Below are 17,621 nucleotides of genomic sequence, written 5' to 3' on the forward strand. Positions count from 1 at the left end.
TCTTTCCTGAGGTACACCTGTATTGCAATATATTTCCCTTTTAGCATGGCCTTCACTGCATCCCACAGATTTTTTTATGTTGTTGAATCATTGTTGTCATTTGTCTCCATATATTGCTTGATCTCTGTTTTTATTTGGTCATTGATCCATTGATTATTTAGGAGCATGTTATTAAGCCTCCATGTGTTTGTGGGCTTTTTCATTTTCTTTGTGTAATTTATTTCTAGTTTCATACCTTTGCGATCTGAGAAGCTGGTTGGTACAATTTCAGTCTTTTTGAATTTTCTGAGGTTCTTTTTGTGGCCTAGTATATGATCTATTCTTGAAAATGTTCCATGTGCACTTGAGAAGAATGTGTATCCTGTTGCTTTTGGGTGGAGTGTTCTGTAGATGTCCGTTCGGTCCATCTTTTTTCATACATTGTTCAGTGCCTCTGTCTCTTTACTTATTTTCTGTCTGGTTGCTCTGTCCTTTGGAGTGAGTGGTGTGTTGAAGTCTCCTAAAATGAATGCATTGCATTGTATTACCCCCTTTACTTCTGTTAGTATTTGTTTCACATGTGTAGGTGATCCTGTGTTGGGTGCACAGGTATTTATAACAGTCAAATGCTCTTGTTTGACTGACCCGTTTATCATTATGTAATGTCCTTTGTCTCTTGTTACTTTCTTTGTTTTGAAGTCTATTTTGTCTGATACAAGTACTGTAACTCCTGCTTTTTTCTCCCTGTTAGTTGCATGAAATATCTTTTTCCATTCCTTTGCTTTCAGTCTGTGTATGTCTTTGGGTTTGAAGTGAGTCTCTTATAGGCAGCATATTGATGGGTCTTGTTTTTTAATCTATTCAGTGACTCTTTGTCTTTTGATTGGTGCATTCAGCCCATTTACATTTAATGGGATTATTGATAGGTATGTACTTATTGCCATTGCAGGCTTTAGATTCGTGGTTACTAAAGGTTCAAGGGTAATTCCCTTACTATCTAACAGTCTGATTTAACTCACTTTGTGTGCTATTACAAACACAACCTAAAGGTTCTTTTTTTCCTCCTCCTTTTTCTTCCTTCTCCATTCTTTGTATGTTATGAATCATATTCTGTACTCTTTGTCTATCCCTTGGGTGACATCTATTTAGCCTTAGGTACACTTCCATCTGTAGGAGTCCCTCCGAAATGCACGGTCGAGGTGGTTTGTGGGAGGTAAATTCTCTCAACTTTTTTAAATCTTAAAATTGTTTAATCCCTCCTTGAAATTAAATGATATCCTTGCCATGTATAGTATTCTTTGTTCAAGACCCCTGTGCTTCATTGCATTAAACATATCTTGCCACTTCCTTCTGGTCTGTAAGGTTTCTGTTGAGAAGTCTGATGATAACCTGATGGGTTTTCCTTTATATGTGATCTTTTTTCTCTCTCTAGCTGCTTTTAAAAGTCTGTCTTTATCCTTAGTCTTTGCCATTTTCATTATTATATGTCTTGATGTTGTCTTCCTTGGGTCCCTTGTGTTGGGAGATCTGTGCACCTCCATGGCCTGAGAGACTATCTCCTTCCGCAGAGTGGGGAAGTTTTCAGCAAGTATTTCCTCAATGACACTTTCTATCCCTCTTTCTTTTCTCTTCTTCTTCTGGCACCCCTATAATACGAATATCATTCCATTTGGATTCATCACACAATTCTCTCAATATTCTTTCAGTTTTAGAGATTCTTTTTCCTCTTTGTGCCTCAGCTTCTTTGTATTCCTCTTCTCTAATTTCTATTCCATTTGCTCTCTCCTGTACTATTTCTAATGTGCTTTTAACTGCCTCCATTGTATGTTTCATTTCAGCTATGGAATTTCTTAATAATTGAATCTCCAACTTAAATTCCTTCCTGACTTCTTGAATATATTTCTGTACCTCCATAAGCATGTTTATGATTTTTATTTTGAACTCTGCTTCAGGCAGATTGGTGAGTTCAGTTTCATTTGACCCTTTTTCTGGGGTTTGTGAGACTTTGGTCTGAACCATGTTCTTTGACATTTCATATTTATGTGTGGTGCCCACTAGTGCCCAGAAGCTTCAGTCTGTGGAGCTGCTCAGCCCCTAGAGTGAAGTTGGGGTTCGTAGGGGAGCAGCGCTGGTGCTTGGGGGGAGGAAAGATCTGCGGTGCTTGTCTCCGGTGTTACAGCCAGTTGGCCAAGCACACAGGTGTAAGCCTCTGTGCTTTGCATCTCTAGATGTTGTAGGCGTGGCTTCCCTCTGGCTGGCCTGATGCCAGCACAGTGACTTCCGGTTTGTGAACAGGTGTTGGCAGGCCTGAAGGAAGGTGCAGTAGGCTGCGAGTCACAGTGGGGAACTTTGGAACTGTGCAGGCAGCCACGGGGATGGAGTGCCTGCCTAGAGCTCCACAAAGTTCCCAACCAGCTGGGCAGAGGGCACCCAGACAACCTTGTCCAGCTCTCCCCTCCCCCGCGTAGCAAGCTCCGTGCAAACCCCGCCCCTTCAGCAGTCCTCTTGCTGCTAGGAAGCCTGTCAGACCGCCTGCCTTTCCCTTCTTCCAGAGCAGCTGGGTGTGGATCCCATCCTCCACAAATGGCCGGAATCTGTGTCTCAAGCACTCCACCTGTGTGAGCTCCCCAACGTCCAGAGCACACCACACAGTGTAGTTTTCTGCTCCCAAAGCAGACCTCCAGGGCTGGGTGTTCAGCAGTCTCAGGCTTCCACCCCCACCTGGCTCCGTTTCTCTTCCTCCCACCAGTGAGCTGGGGTGGGGGAAGGGCTTGGGTCCCGCCTGATAAAGGCTTTTGTACATTACCCTGTTTCGTGAGGTCTGCTCTGTTAGTGAGGTCTGTGTGGAGTCCGGTTCAGCCTTCTTTCTTATTGTTGTTTTAGGGTTAGTTGTATCAGTTAACTACATTTTCATACTATCTATGGTTTTGGCAGGAATTCTCCATCTTACCTCTCACGCTGCCATTTTGAATCTCTGCATTCATTTTTAAAACATCTTTACACTAATACAGAATTCTATTTGATAGTCTTTCTTTCAGAATTTTAAAGATACTGTTTCACTGTCTTCTGGCTTGCTATTTTCTGATGAGAAATCTGCTGTCATTCTTATCTCTGTTTCTCTGTATATATGTATCTTTTTCTATTTCTGAGGTTTTTCTATCATTGGTTTTAAGCAATTTGATTATGCTGTGTCGTCATATAAAATTATGTTTCTTGTGTTTAGGGTTTATTGATATTCTTGAATCTATGTGTTTATAGCTTTCATCAATTTTGGAAAAAATTTATGCCATATTTCTTCAAATATTTTCTCTTCTCTCTTCTTTTAGACTCCAGTTATACATACATTAGGCTACCTGAGGTTGTTTTACAGCTGGCTAACGAAATGTTCATTTAAAAAATCTTTGGTCTTTTCTGTGTTTTATTTGTTTTATTTTGTAGGGCATCTCTTGCTATATACTCAAGTTTACTCATTTTTTTCTGTAATGACCTAATTGCTGATGTTCCCATTGTGGATTTTTCATCCAAGACATTGTAGTTACCATCTGTAGAAGTTTAATTTGGTTCTTTTAACATTTATCCATTTCTCTTAACATGTTGGATCTTTACTCTTAATTCTCAAGCATAACAGTATACAGTCATAATGAGTGTTTAAATATATTTGTCTACTAATTCTATCATCTCTGTCATTTCTGGGTCACTTTTGATTGATTTTTCTCATTATGGGTTGTATTTTTCATGCTTGTTTGCATGTCAGATATTCTCTTAATCAGATGTCAGACATTGTGAATTTTACCTTATTGGATGCTGGGTATTTTTATATTCCTGTACAAAACTCCTCTGAATACTTAGCCAACAACTGTGAGTTATGCAGTTTTCCACTCTAGTTGGTGCAAACATGCAATATTTTTGGCCCCATGTGAGCACTGTGACCTTTAATATTTCTAGGGTTGTTCTCTCTATGTCCTCATGTAGTTTCTTCACATGCATGCACCAGTCGGTACTCTGCGGAACAGTCTTGGAGATCCTCTGTAGATCTTTAGTGTTCTTGTTCTGTGCATTCCATCCACTCTATCCTGTGAACTTAAGCTGCCTTGAGTCCCTACCCAGAATTCCAGCTATATCTCCTCAGCTTAGGAGACTGATGCACTTCACTAGGGCTTCCCCACGAGCTGCTGCCTGGGAACTCTGAGGGCAGCAGGTGGGGAGCAGTTGGAGGGCTCATCTTACTTGCTTTTTATTTTTCAGAGATCTTTGCCCTATGTTACCTGATATCCAGTGTCTTAAAACTGTTTTGCATCATATATTTTGCATAATATTTTAGTTGTTTTCGGTGGGAAGGTAAGTTTGATCCCTGTTGCTCTGTTATGTTGAAAAGCAGAACTTTCCTAATTTATTATAAGCTATGTTGAAAGTGGAAGCTCCCTAATTTATGATAAGCTTTTAAGAGTCTGGGCATTTTAAAAATTAGTTTGTATAGAACCCAACATTGTTTCATTTCTTAATAGAGCATGTTGGTGGTTCTGATATAGCACATATTTAAACATTTTTTGTAGTGAAGCATTTTTAATGAAAATTTGAATGTTCTACAGAGATTTATAAGAATTAGTATTTACTTTTGTTAAAATCTTTAAAAAGTTCTGACAAACAAAGGTTGTTCTTAGTGACTGAATTAAAATTTAATTTCAATGATATTTTATACATATAAATTTTATATGTATTTGTTTATTTACTAGGTCTTCACCCTCCAGGTCCACCTTTAGCAAGACCCATTCTCCCCCGAGAACGAGGTGCTCTGGATAGAATTGTTGAATATTTAGTTGGTGATGGTCCCCAGAACAGGTAATATTTATTCAGGTGTTAGATAAATGAAAGTGAGGAAAGAGTTTATTAGTCAGAATTTGTGTGTGTGTGCATGTATGCACTAGATACTTTATATTTGTAGCTTCTGATTTTAGAATATAATGGAGTATTTTATAGCCCTGCAAAAGTACATATTCAATTGTTTTTCAGTAGGAGTGGATAAAGCATCTAGATAAAACATAGAAAAAATATATTTATATATTTATAACAAAAAATATTGTAACCCGACTATATTATAACCCTACTATAAAATTATTTTTAGAAAAACAATCATTACATTGAAACTTAAAATTTCAAGAGTAGAGAAATAGTAAAAACTTGGTAGATTGTAAGAAATGGAGTTTTATAGATGTCAGTAGTGGACTTGGTGGTGGTGATAATTTTAGTAACAATGAGAACAATTTACATGTGTTTGGCATTTAACAGTTCTCAGAATGCTTTGCCAATTATCTTATTTTATCCTTACAGTAACTGTAGGAAGGTAAGTATGGCTTAAGAGAACAATTGTCATAGTATAAACTTTAAAAAAATTCTTAAGATAGTAGATATTTGACAGATTATTGCTTAATATCATTTTAATAATGGGACTAGAATTTAATGTTTATATAATAAATTGTATGTTATTCAAAACAGTGGTGTTTGATATGACTAAGTATTAAGTACATAAACAGGACAGTATATAAATATAAAATGTTTATATACATTTATATTAACAGGAAGTATATAAATAAGATGTTTAAATATAACTAGTATAGATAAAGTAATCACAATGTACAGAAATAAACCTTTGGAGTGGACTAAACAAAACTAAATTAATTTTTTTACTGCAAGACTTCTCAGAAGTTTAATATTAATCATGAATCTCTAAAAGATTCCATCTCTTATGTGATGGCAGATTTGGGGTCTATCATCCCCAGGAGTATATGTTAGGAAACATTGAACTTTAAGTGTTTTGTTATCAAATTATTTCTACTAACTTAGTAAGGATATATTCATTTGACTGTTGCTTAGTTTATTTTTAACTTGACATATGAATTATACTTTAAAATCGTTGAAATTTTTGTTGTTATGTAAAGAGTGTTGTTCATTGTTTACTAAGTAACATCCAGTTTGTTACAACATTTAGCTATGGTAAAATATAAATTAGCTGTAATGGCTAAGTAGCCTTTCCCATGCAGGCATTGTCTGTATTTGTAACTGACCTGCTTACTTTTTCTTTTGGTGAAGGTATGCCCTTATATGTCAGCAGTGTTTTTCTCATAATGGCATGGCTTTGAAAGAAGAATTTGAATATATTGGTAAGAATTGTTGGGCAGTTAAATTTTAATACTTCACACTTAAATACTTAATTCTATGCTAATCCCCATGTAATGTTATTTTATTGTTAACAGGCGTGTGTTGTCCCTCACATAATATACAACCTCTGGGCCAGTTGTTCTCAGACTTCACTATGCATCAGAATCACCTGAAAAGCTTTTAAAAATTATGAGCCCAGGGGATAGTAGTACAGCATGGAGAATATAGTCAATGTTTTGTAACATCTTCTGTGTTGACAGCTCGTTACTGCGCTAAAGGGGTAACTGTTGAACCACTGTGTTATATATTTGAGACTAATGTAAGATTGTATAGTAACAATATTTCAAAAAAAAAATTAAGTGGAAAAAAAATGAGCCCAGGACCCACTTACAGAGTCTGCTTTAGTTGATCTGGGGTGGGGTCGTCCAGGCATCAGCATGTTTTTTAAAGCTCCTCTGGTGATTCTCATGTGCAGTCACTAATGAAAAAAATACAATACTAAATTAATTATCCTTCTCAAATATAACATTTTCTTGGGCAAATGAGTGAGGATCTGAATTTTTAAAGACCTAATGATTCTGGTACCAGAAATGTAATTTCTGTAATATATTAGACCATTATTAATATTGTTTTGCTATTAACTTGCTATGTGACTTACTCTTTTTTGCTTTCAAATTAATACTCTAATTCTAATAATAATTAGAAAGTATGCTTTATTGGAACACCTTCCAAAATATTATTAAAACCTCATGTAATTATACAAGGGATAAAACTTTTGAAGGATTGTTTGATTATTTGCAAAAGTAATCTTGAGAGTTATATGATTAGTCTTTGAATTTTCTTTGTGGTTTTATATATTTTTTAAATTTCCTGCAGCTTTTCGATGTGCCTACTGTTTTTTCTTGAATCCTGCAAGAAAAACCAGACCCCAGGCTCCAAGGCTTCCAGAGTTTAGTTTTGAGAAGAGGCAGGTGGTGGAAGACTCGAGTTCGGCTGGCTCCTTGCCCTCCGGAAACGTGATTTCATCAGAGAACAGTGAAGGTAGGACTATGTTAATTAAAAAGTCTTGTATTTTAATAATGTTTGCTATTCAACAATAAAAGTGTAATGATTTTAGATAAGAATGGATTAGTCTATCAGATTTTAAAGCATGCATATATCAGCTATTGCTCTGATATATAGCCTCCTTTGTGATTGGTATGATGTGTTTCAGTTTTAAAATGCAGATTATATTGTGTTAAGCAGCATCTAGCAACAGCTAGGTAAACATTGTTTATGGAGTGACCTCTTCTAATAACTGTTTGGAGATTTGACTAGTAATGTTTTTATAGAATCATTTTTTCAATTTATTTGAATGAAGCAGACTGTGAGAATTATGAAACAGCTACTTATAAGGGTAAAATTCTTATAAGATTTAAAATTAATATTGATAAAATAGATTTGTCCTATCACTTGAATTGATAGAAGTTACTAGAAAGTGGGAAAACTTTGGTATTGGAAAGTCATCCTTTCTTTAGGTGACTATGTTGGTAGGACTGGTGTTCCTTTGAAACAAACACTTTATTGAGGTCCATGAGACTAATCTTGCTGATGTATGCCTTGATGTAACCTTACTTTAGAGAAACAGAATTTATCAGAATTCATTGGGTTTTAGAACTCGTCTTGCAGTTCTGTTTTAGGAATTCTTGAGGAAGTTTCATGGAAAAAATGAGATGGAAGACCTGACTATTAATTGCCAGCTATTTCTTGCTGTTAATAGTAGGTGAGGAGCTGCTTGTTAAGCAGCTCCGAAGTGTGAAGATTGCTAAAATTATGACACAGGCCATGATATTTTTGTGCTATACTTGAGAAAGAAAAAAATCCACATTGGAAGTTTAGTTCATATAGTTTAATCAGCATTCATCCTTTTAATTTCTAGGAAGTATGTACATAAATTAGATTTCTTCTTTAAAAAGTATTTAGTGAAAAAAATTGCTTTTACGAATAATATAGAGGTAATGAATTTTCAGCTATCAGAAGTTTAGTATGAGCATTTAAGTTTTTTTTTTTTTAACTTTGAAAAGTGAACCTAAAATATGTGTAATGACTTGGCTTTAGGCTTACTAACAAATATCAAAATGAGTTTGAATACAGACAGCCATGATAAGAGGCCTGTATACTTCCAACACTGAATCAGTGCATTCATCTTCTCCAACTGTGCAACATCAACTCCAAACACAGTATAAAGTTTTCTGTTTGGCTGAAGTCATGCTCTGAGCTGCATGCTGCCACATGCAAATCATGCGCCAGGCCGTTGCAGCCTCTTGGAATTGAAAGTTAAAGAATTGCATACTGAAGATGCCTAGAGGAAAAACTGAGTTCTTTCTATAGTAGCCTTGTTTATGAAAGCTAAAGTGAATATTGGGAAATCAATGGTAGGGACAAAAAAAAAAAGAAAAAAGAAAAGAAAAACAGCCAACAAAGTAAAAAGCTTGATGATGAGTCCATGCTTTTATATCTTCTGCTAGTCAAGATGGATAGTTAGCAAACACCACCCAGCCATACCTTTCCTTCTCATCAAATCTAGGAGGAGCAATATCCAGATGTCTCATTTTATGTCTGAGATCTCTGGAATGAAGTCTAACTGACTCAAACTCAACCCTAATAAGGTAATGTTAACAGGTGAAGACAAACTTTGAGGCAGTGTCTGATACCTCTATAGTGCTAGAAACTGAAACGGTATTTCCATTGGGTTAAGATAAAGTCTCTAGAGTAGTAACTTTTTCATACTTCTCATTGGATTCATCAAAATGGCTATGAGCACTTTTTAATTCTTTGGCTTATCAGAAGACTGAAACTTTTCTCCAAGACTACTGTCTCAACTCAACACTGTGACATACAGTTTTCAATTCCAAGCTGGATTCATTTAGTAAAGGACTGGAAATATTTTTGATGAACAGATGAAGCTGCATTTGTTTTGAATGCTTGGCATACCTTTATGATTAAATTGTACTATTAAATAACATTATATCCTCTCAATCATCTATTCTCTATGCTGATAACCAATGTAATTGAGGGCTTAGATTTCTGAGTTCTACATTCTTTTTCTTTGTTTATTTTTATTTAAAAATTTTTAAATTTCGGTATAGTTAATGTTCAATTACTTGAACAACAGTATAGTTACTAGACTCCCCCTATTATCAAGTCCCCATAATATACTTCATTACAGTCACCATCCATCAGCATAGTAAGATGCTATAGAATCATTACTTGTCTTCTCTGTGTTATACTGCCTTTCCCGTGTCCCCCTGCCACTATATTATGTGTGCTAATCGTAATGCCCCTTTTTCCCCCTTATCCCTCCCTTCCCACCCACCCTCCCCAGTCCCTTTCCCTTTGGTAACTGTTAGTCCATTCCTGGGTTCTGTGAGTCTGCTGCTGTTTTGTTCCTTCAGTTTTTGCTTTGTTCTTATACTCCACAGATGAGTGAAATCATTTGATACTTGTCTTTCTCTGCCTGGCTTACTTCACTGAGCATAATACCCTCTAGCTCCATCCATGTTGTTGCAAATGGTAGGATTTGTTTTCTTCTTATGGCTGAATAATATTCCATTGTGTATATATACTACATCTTCTTTATCCATTCATCTACTGACGGACACTTAGGTTACTTCCATTTCTTGGCTATTGTGAATACTGAGTTCTACATTCTTGATACAGAAACTTGAGATCTGAAAAAATTTTCCTCATGAATTTTTATATTTTTTAAAGTATTGAAATAGCTCCTTGCTAGCAGCAGAAACTGCAGAGATTAGGTTATTGAATATACAGGTGGAACCAAAAGGTAACTTTCTTCCATCTGAATCTATCTTTCAATGAATATCCTATAACCATTTATATGAAACAATCTAGAATCAGTAGAAGAAACCTTTTTTTCAATCTGTGATGCAAGACTTTGAAATTAAGTTTTGTCTTGATTCTGCTACTGGAAGATTTTGCATGTTGGATGAGGCATAAGGCTTTTGAAATATTTGGACCATTCTTTAGAACAACACAGAAATATTGGAAAGTTTTTATCAAAGGAGGAGACCTAGAAGAAATTTCTCCTATTTATTGTTCATTTGAATTGCTAGGATTTTTAAAGAACCGTGTATGTAGATACTTTGGTAATAGAGTATTAGAGAAACCCAAGAAATTAGGTTTCTCAGTTTCTTTTATGGTTAAATGAGTAATAGACTAGTACTTGAATCTCTGCTAAGCCACATTAAAGAAGTTTATCAGTTCTGCATTTTTAAAAATGTGCTTTCCAAAATACTTGATATATAACATTCTTTTTGTTAGATATGATGATAATTAGTGTATGAGGTTTCTACATAGTTAGTATACCAGTATGGTGATTTTGGGCTAGCATGTTTGAGAAAGGTTAATATTGTTTTTGGTGCTCAGTTGTATTTGTCTAGATCTTATGTAATTATTTTAGTAGAAAATAGCTCTTATTTAACTGGAAATAACTTGCTAATAGTAAAATGCATGGCATCTAATCAATATTATCAAATCTTGGTAATGTAATTTTAGCTCTTCTCCTTTCTTTGAAGCAATGTACAGTCACCATTAGGTTATGTTGTATTAGGCAAAATTCTATTTTTAGTATTGTTTGTAATGATGATTTAGGAAATGGAACTATTTGATAATGTAAATTTTGTTGAATTCTGTGTTTACCACATCCAAAAAGCTTATGCCTTTGTTTATGTTTGATTATGTAAAGCTTCCTCAAGATGTAAACTTGCCTGTAGAATGTGTTTGCATGTTTGTTTTACGCATAGAGATCTTTTGGCCTTCTTATTCCCTTTTCTAAAACACCTTCACCTAATAATAGTTTTATATCATTGCTTAATAATGACATTCTTACTCATCTAATAGATTTGTTCACCAGTGATAGATAAATAAGCAGTATTCTGTGTGTTGACTATGACCTATCTTCTCATAGGTGGTTAGTATTTATTTGAGTTTTATTTGAGTCATTGAGTTGAGTTTGGGGATAAAATCATGGCTTTGTTCCTTAAGTTGGCCATTTTATTTAAGCCAGAAAAATCTTGTTAAAACTGCTTTATTTAAAACCTGTGAGTTCATGGGGAGGATAGGTGGGGAGGGAGGGATAAGGGGGAAAATGGGGCATTACGATTAGCACACATAATGTAGGGGGGGAACATGGGGAAGGCAGTATATACAGAGAAGACAAGTAATGATTCTGTAGCATCTTACTATGCTGGTGGACAGTGACTGTAATGGGGTATGTGGGGGTGACTTGATAATAGGGGGAGTCTAGTAACCATAATGTTCAAGTAATTGTACATTAACGATATCAAAAAATAATAACAAACAAACAAACAAATAAATCTTTAAAAAAATGCTGTGTGTTCAAAGACAAATTGTCAATTTTAATTTAACAATTTCTTTTGGGTAAGTTTTATAGTCTACACACATTGCAGGTACTGATATGTTAGCAACGAAAAATTTTTGTTGTTATTTTTATTGTAAAGAGGAATAAAAAGTAAGACTATAAGTGAATTCACCAAAAATACCAGGGGTTTTCAAAGGCATAATCTAAATAGAATCATGTATTTTACATGGAAATTATGTATTCTCTTTGGAAATACATGAAATTGTTTTGCTAGACTATTATTTAATTAGAAAATTATTCTTCCAAGAGAGCGAATAAAACCTAAAGGTAAGGTGATGTTCTTACATATTTTTGCATGCATGTGGTTTATAGGTGAGGCAGTGGTATTCATTATACAATTACACTCGCTTGTTACATTTGGTAAAAAGCTTTTTTCTCAAGAATATTTGGATGGGAGTGTGGCTGGGGGCAGGAGTGGGGAAAGGAACAAATTCCATGGGTCATTTCTGTTATATTATATTGTGATACATTATTTTCTTGCCATTACAGATGCCAAAGTTGATTTTTAGAATTATCTTACAGATGGAATTAGGTCATTCATGAAACTTTGTTTCAATTTTAGTCTTAAACTGGTGCTGCACCAGGGAGAGTAGGCCTGTGTAATTAGTGTGAACGCAAAGGCTGGTTTCTCTTTTAGTATTTTATGCCCAAGTATTGACATCTTTTCTAATGTATTTTTATACTATCAAGCTATTTTAATCTACAACTTCTCAGAAAGAATTTATTGTTTTTATTAGAATAGGCAGCTGATTCTCCCTCATAGAAATAAAGTATACTTTCAAATGCATTTTATAATCTTCAGTAGTTATTAAACTGATATATAATTCTCTCTTAATCTTGCACACCTAGTTAATTTAAGTCTTGTTTGGATGACTTAACTCACAGAATGGCCTTGGCACCTAAGCATTGACAACCCACATCACTTAGACTAGCAGGTGTCTGTGTTTCGGGCACCATGACACATACTGGTGTTTTGTAGTGTTACTGCTACTGTTACTACTTTAATGCAAATTTGCAAATTAACCTGGGGTTGGAAAAGTAGTCATTAATAGGTTTTTTGGTTGTTTTAAAGCCCTACTCATCATTATACCAATTTTTATTCTTCCATACATCCTCTGAAATACAATACAGTATTGACAAGCTTTGGGTATGATGTTGTTTTCTAATTATGACAACACATGGTATTTCTTAGAATTCACCTTTACAGACATTAAACATTTAGTTGTAGTGCTGTATGTAGTTCTCCTCTTTGCATTAACTGCTTCGCTAGGAACCCAGAATTTTAAAATTGGATTTGACTAGTGATGTGTCTATTTTTTAAAATAGTTATATCACAAAACTTCAATATGATGAACCATGAACTTTGATACCTCACTGGTTTAAGTTCAGTAGTGGAGAAACCTGTTAGACAGAATATGGCAGACTCTTTGGGCCTGTGTTCACTGTTACACGTTTATTGTGAGTTCAGTTCTGGATCCTGAGTTCTTTGCTTTCTTGGTATTTTTTAGAAGGCTTATAAATTAAACAAATTATAAATCCCTTGGCAAGTTAAGTATCTCTCTATGGCCAGAGAGTGTAGAAAACCATTACTCTTAAAATCTGCCATGGATAAATTCTGTGAGAGTAGAATTGCAAATGGTTGGTGATACCTCAAGTTTTTCACTGAAGAACTTGCCGTTAATAGCAGAAATGATCTGTGTGTCCATAGAGTTTCACTTGCACTTTCTGCTTTTCCTTTGTGCACTGATGCATTCAAATAACAAAACTGAGGTGACCTACTACACTGCTCTTCTACCTTGATTTCTGTAGGATTCCCAGTAGTACAGCAGTGCCATTTTTAAGTTCCTGTTAAGATAAAAAATAGCATTTTTGTGACATTTGGCACAAATATGTTTTGTGAACATTCCTTCCTACTTTTTGTGATCCTGAAAAATTTTTCATACAGTAAAACCTCATTAACCTTGATGTTCCTAACTGCAGAATTTTAGCTTTTCATTCTAGATATAAAATAAAGAAGTTGTAACTAATTCTGTAAACTAGAGTTTAAGGTAACTGTTTAAAGAAATAATTATTTTAAAATATTTTTAAAGTCTTGGCATAGAGTGTAGATACAGATAATTTTTATTTATTAAGACTAATCTGGTAAAACCATGAATTTGTAAGACCTCCATGTCACATATGTGTACAATAGCACATAATTTCTTTGCAAAGCCATTAATTTTTATTTATTTAGCAGAACTCTGGCCTGTATTATACAAGAAACTAAAGTAGAACTTTTACTAATGTAGACTGGTCTTTCCTCCATGTTTTTTGAATCAATAACATAGTGGATTATAAGGGATCTTCTGTGAGGGTAGGAAGGTCTGCTTATTTGTTTACCTGATGTGGTTTAACCACATTTCTTCTAGCAAGAGTATCAGTTGCTATTTATTACAAAAACAAAGCAAAGAAACACTTCAAAGCTAGTTTTTTATCTTTAACTTGAAACTTAGGTGGTCCAGAGTTTCCTGCTCCTGTCATTCTCTCCCCCATCACAGTTTTTCAACTTTAAAGACTTGAAGGGACTTTATTTAATAAAATTATTGTTACAATTAAACTATTAATTAAGGCATTTAAATTTAGTGAAAAGCAAAGGTGAATTTAAAGGGAGTAAATTTTCAGGAAGTGACCAAGACCCTTATTTAATGCTTTTGCTGGGAGCTGGAGAAGAGCCTCTTCTTTTTCTCTCCCTAACGTTCTTATTACGTAGCTTATTCTGTCCCGGAGTCTGAAATCCGGAGGACTTGTCTTGCAGAGTGGTGAGGGGCGATTTGTCATGTCTTTTAGAAAAGGTGGATCCAGGCCCCCCCAGTCCTTGGTTAACAGAGATGTGAGTCAGTGTGGGAACCAGTGCTGCCTGCACACACGGTGCACATTTACCCACAGCTCACAGCGTTCCCGGGTGCAAAGGGAGACAATCCCTTTAGGAAACGTAAGCTAGGAGTTAATACATTTGCTTTGTTTGCTGGACTGTTATCTTATATAAAGCGCATAATTCTGTTGTGACTTTGATATATTTGGACATTCAACTTTCAAATACATCTTTAGTAAAGTTCCTAAATTTTATGAAAGTTTCTAAAGTTTATGAAAATATGGAGCTTTCAAAAAAATGAATTTGTGGGTTTGCTCCCCCCAAATCGTTTTTCTGTACTTCATTCATACCGATTCATATATGGTAGGCTATAGGGAGTTAAGTACATATTTTGAAAGATTTTAAGGTTAATGCTGTTTCTTAGTCCATATATGTGTGTGCCTATCTTTTGCTTACCTTATTTAGCAGTTTTAATGCTTGGGTATTCCTAAAGTCTTGACTCTTTATCTTTTCAGAATCTTTAGAACAAGATGTTCTTGATAACAATACAGAGCAGATAGATGACAAAATAGCAGATACAGAGCAGACAAACCAAGTGATTGAAAAAGCATCTGGCCCTAAGGAACCAGAGGAGAAACAAGAGGAGACCGAGCGTGAGGAAACCCCAGTGACTGAAGCCAAATCAGCAGTTCCCAAGGGTGATTCTGCTCCTCATCCTGAACTAAGTGGGGAACCTGTGATGACAATGTAGTAAATTCTTCCATGTGCCTTCAACTGGATATTTGTAGTCCTATTGGTGTCAGTTAATGCTTTTTAGGTGGTGCTTTCTTTTTTTTCCCCCTCTAAGGATATGCTTGATACCATGTGAATTCAGACTGCCTAGCTATTTCAGTATGTCAAAGTTATATCTACTGGCTATTAAAATTAAAAGCAAGTGATATCGGTAAAGTAGGATCTTTTTGTATGTATAAAGACCCACACTGTTTAGCTTTTAGATGTTTTTTTCCCATTCTGAAAGTAAACAAACATGATAGCCTTCTTATTTTCTATATGTGTGACCTGTAAATAATATATATTTTGACATAGGAAGAACTTTGGTTAGGAGTAAGTTCTAATAGTGTTTGTTTTAAGGAATGAAACTCAATTAAGATTTTTAGTACTTATTAAAAATGGATAGAATTTAATTTTTAATATACTTGCTAGGGGAAAAATGTCTGCTTAGCCATTTACATTAAGCAGTATAAAAGTTGTGACTGTAACTATACAGGCATTGGTACAACTTCTCAGTCAGAATGCAATTGGACAGCCAGGTGCAGTGTTTCTTTTTGCTGTCTCTATTTTGAAGCTGGGCCAAAGGCACAAGATGTCATAATTAGAATATGTTTACATATTAAAACATAGGAAATATCTCTGCACTTGACTGTGCTTGAATTCTGAGCATTATTTATTTGTAAAATAATGATGATATTATAAGTGAATTTTGTGCTCTTGTGTGTATTTTGTTAAGGAAAATAAAGTGATCTGGCCATAGTTTGTTTTTGTTAAAAACCTAAACTTCTTCAGACTGTATCTTCGTGGATTACTTGTCTACCTGAAAAACCCTAGTAGAAAGAGTTCACAGTACAATTAATCTATGGATTCTGCTGAGAGCAAATTATGATGCTTTTATTCAGAATTGTTGGCTTTGAAATTCAGAGAAATAATGATATTTAGAGGTTTGCATCAGAGATTACATTTTTCTGACTCAGGGAAACCTTAGGCCATTTGTAATTTTACATTTTGAGGGACAAATAAGTTTCGTGAGAATAGGCAGTTACTGGTAGTATTGGAGTTAACACATGTATTAAGGATTAACTGGGAAGATTTTTGACCCAGATGATACTTTTATTTTTAATTTAATTAATTAACTTTTAAAATTGAAGCATACGTAACATAATATACAAGTCTCAGGTGTACGACAGAGTGATCCTACATCTATACACCTTACAAAAGACCTTCAGTGTGGTGTCATCTTTTCTTTTATGTGTCTTCTCCATTATTAAAAAATTGTATATCAAGTTATGCAAAGGGGAAGAATATATAGGAATGGTGTATATGGCAAATATTTCTAAGCTTGTACATAGTTTATTAAAATTTTAATAAAATAACATTTGTTACTTAAAAATTCATCTTTATAATTTGATATCTTATATCTGATAGGTATTTTTAAAGAACCCAACCTGTTAATAGTCTGTGGCATCATTGTATAGTAACTTCAGTTTCTGAGATTATAGAATGGAACTTAAATTCTAGCTCTGCAGTCATGGGCAAGTCACCTGACCTCACTGAGAGAGTTTCATCTGTAAAATGGGAGTAATAATACCTTTTGGGGTATGAGGATGATGAAAAAAATTTAATGTGCCCAGCTCACTGCCTGATAATGAATAGATATTATGTAAATAGCATTTTATATTACTAATGTCTTTACAAAATATGAAAGTGCTATAAATTCTTCCTCTTGAGAAAGGAAATGAAAAAATGAATTATATGTAATATAATTCAGCTGGCCAGAATCAAGCCAAAGTTTTCTGTATCAACTTTTCTCTATCATAGACATATATATAAAGACATAGATAAGGAAATAGGGACCTGAAACAATGGAATACAATCTCTACAGAATATGATCTTTTTTAGAGGGATGAATCCCACCAGGTTTTTATGTGTTATTGGCCCATAAACAATTAATAAAACCTTGTTGAGTCTTCTTATAATAAAACATTCAAATCTGCTACAGTTTTGCTTGGAAGAGTACCTCGGAGAAATGTAATTTAATAATAGAATCAAGCAGATATTAAGAGAAATATCTTTGCAAGAAATATGAAAGAAGGTTAACAGGGATTAGTAAAATTAATGGAACAGGTAACGTGCTGTAATTATGTAGTACCCTTTAAACTAGGAAAGATTATTCTGATATTGTAATACACAATATACAATATAAAAGTTGATGGTTGAAAGAATGTAAAATGTTCCACTCTGATGATTAAGACTAGTGTAAATGAAAAAGCAAACTACTAAATGCTATTAGCTGGAGTGATCTTAACTTCTCTACTTACTAATGTTCAATAGGTTATCATCTAAACTTTTCTTACTATGCGCTAGGTGTGATTACAAGCATGGTCCAACTTCTGTCTCTTGTTATGCTGTAGCCTCAAGAGC

General features: G+C 34.6%; 1 protein-coding gene across 1 annotated transcript in view; it reads left to right on the forward strand.

The window, feature by feature from the left end:
• LNPK (lunapark, ER junction formation factor) overlaps nucleotides 1-15,954 on the forward strand; it is a 93,685-nt gene extending 77,731 nt beyond the window's left edge. Inside the window, exons 10-13 of the mRNA XM_036879426.2 lie at nucleotides 4,713-4,818; nucleotides 6,067-6,137; nucleotides 7,012-7,176; nucleotides 14,942-15,954. Of these exons, the coding sequence (XP_036735321.1) occupies nucleotides 4,713-4,818; nucleotides 6,067-6,137; nucleotides 7,012-7,176; nucleotides 14,942-15,177 (578 nt within the window). The 3' untranslated portion in view covers nucleotides 15,178-15,954. The remainder of the gene's footprint in view (nucleotides 1-4,712; nucleotides 4,819-6,066; nucleotides 6,138-7,011; nucleotides 7,177-14,941) is intronic.
• Nucleotides 15,955-17,621: the final 1,667 nt, after the last annotated feature.

The sequence above is a fragment of the Manis pentadactyla genome, chromosome 6, assembly GCF_030020395.1.
Source record: "Manis pentadactyla isolate mManPen7 chromosome 6, mManPen7.hap1, whole genome shotgun sequence".
In the NCBI taxonomy this organism is placed as follows: Eukaryota; Metazoa; Chordata; class Mammalia; order Pholidota; family Manidae; genus Manis; species Manis pentadactyla.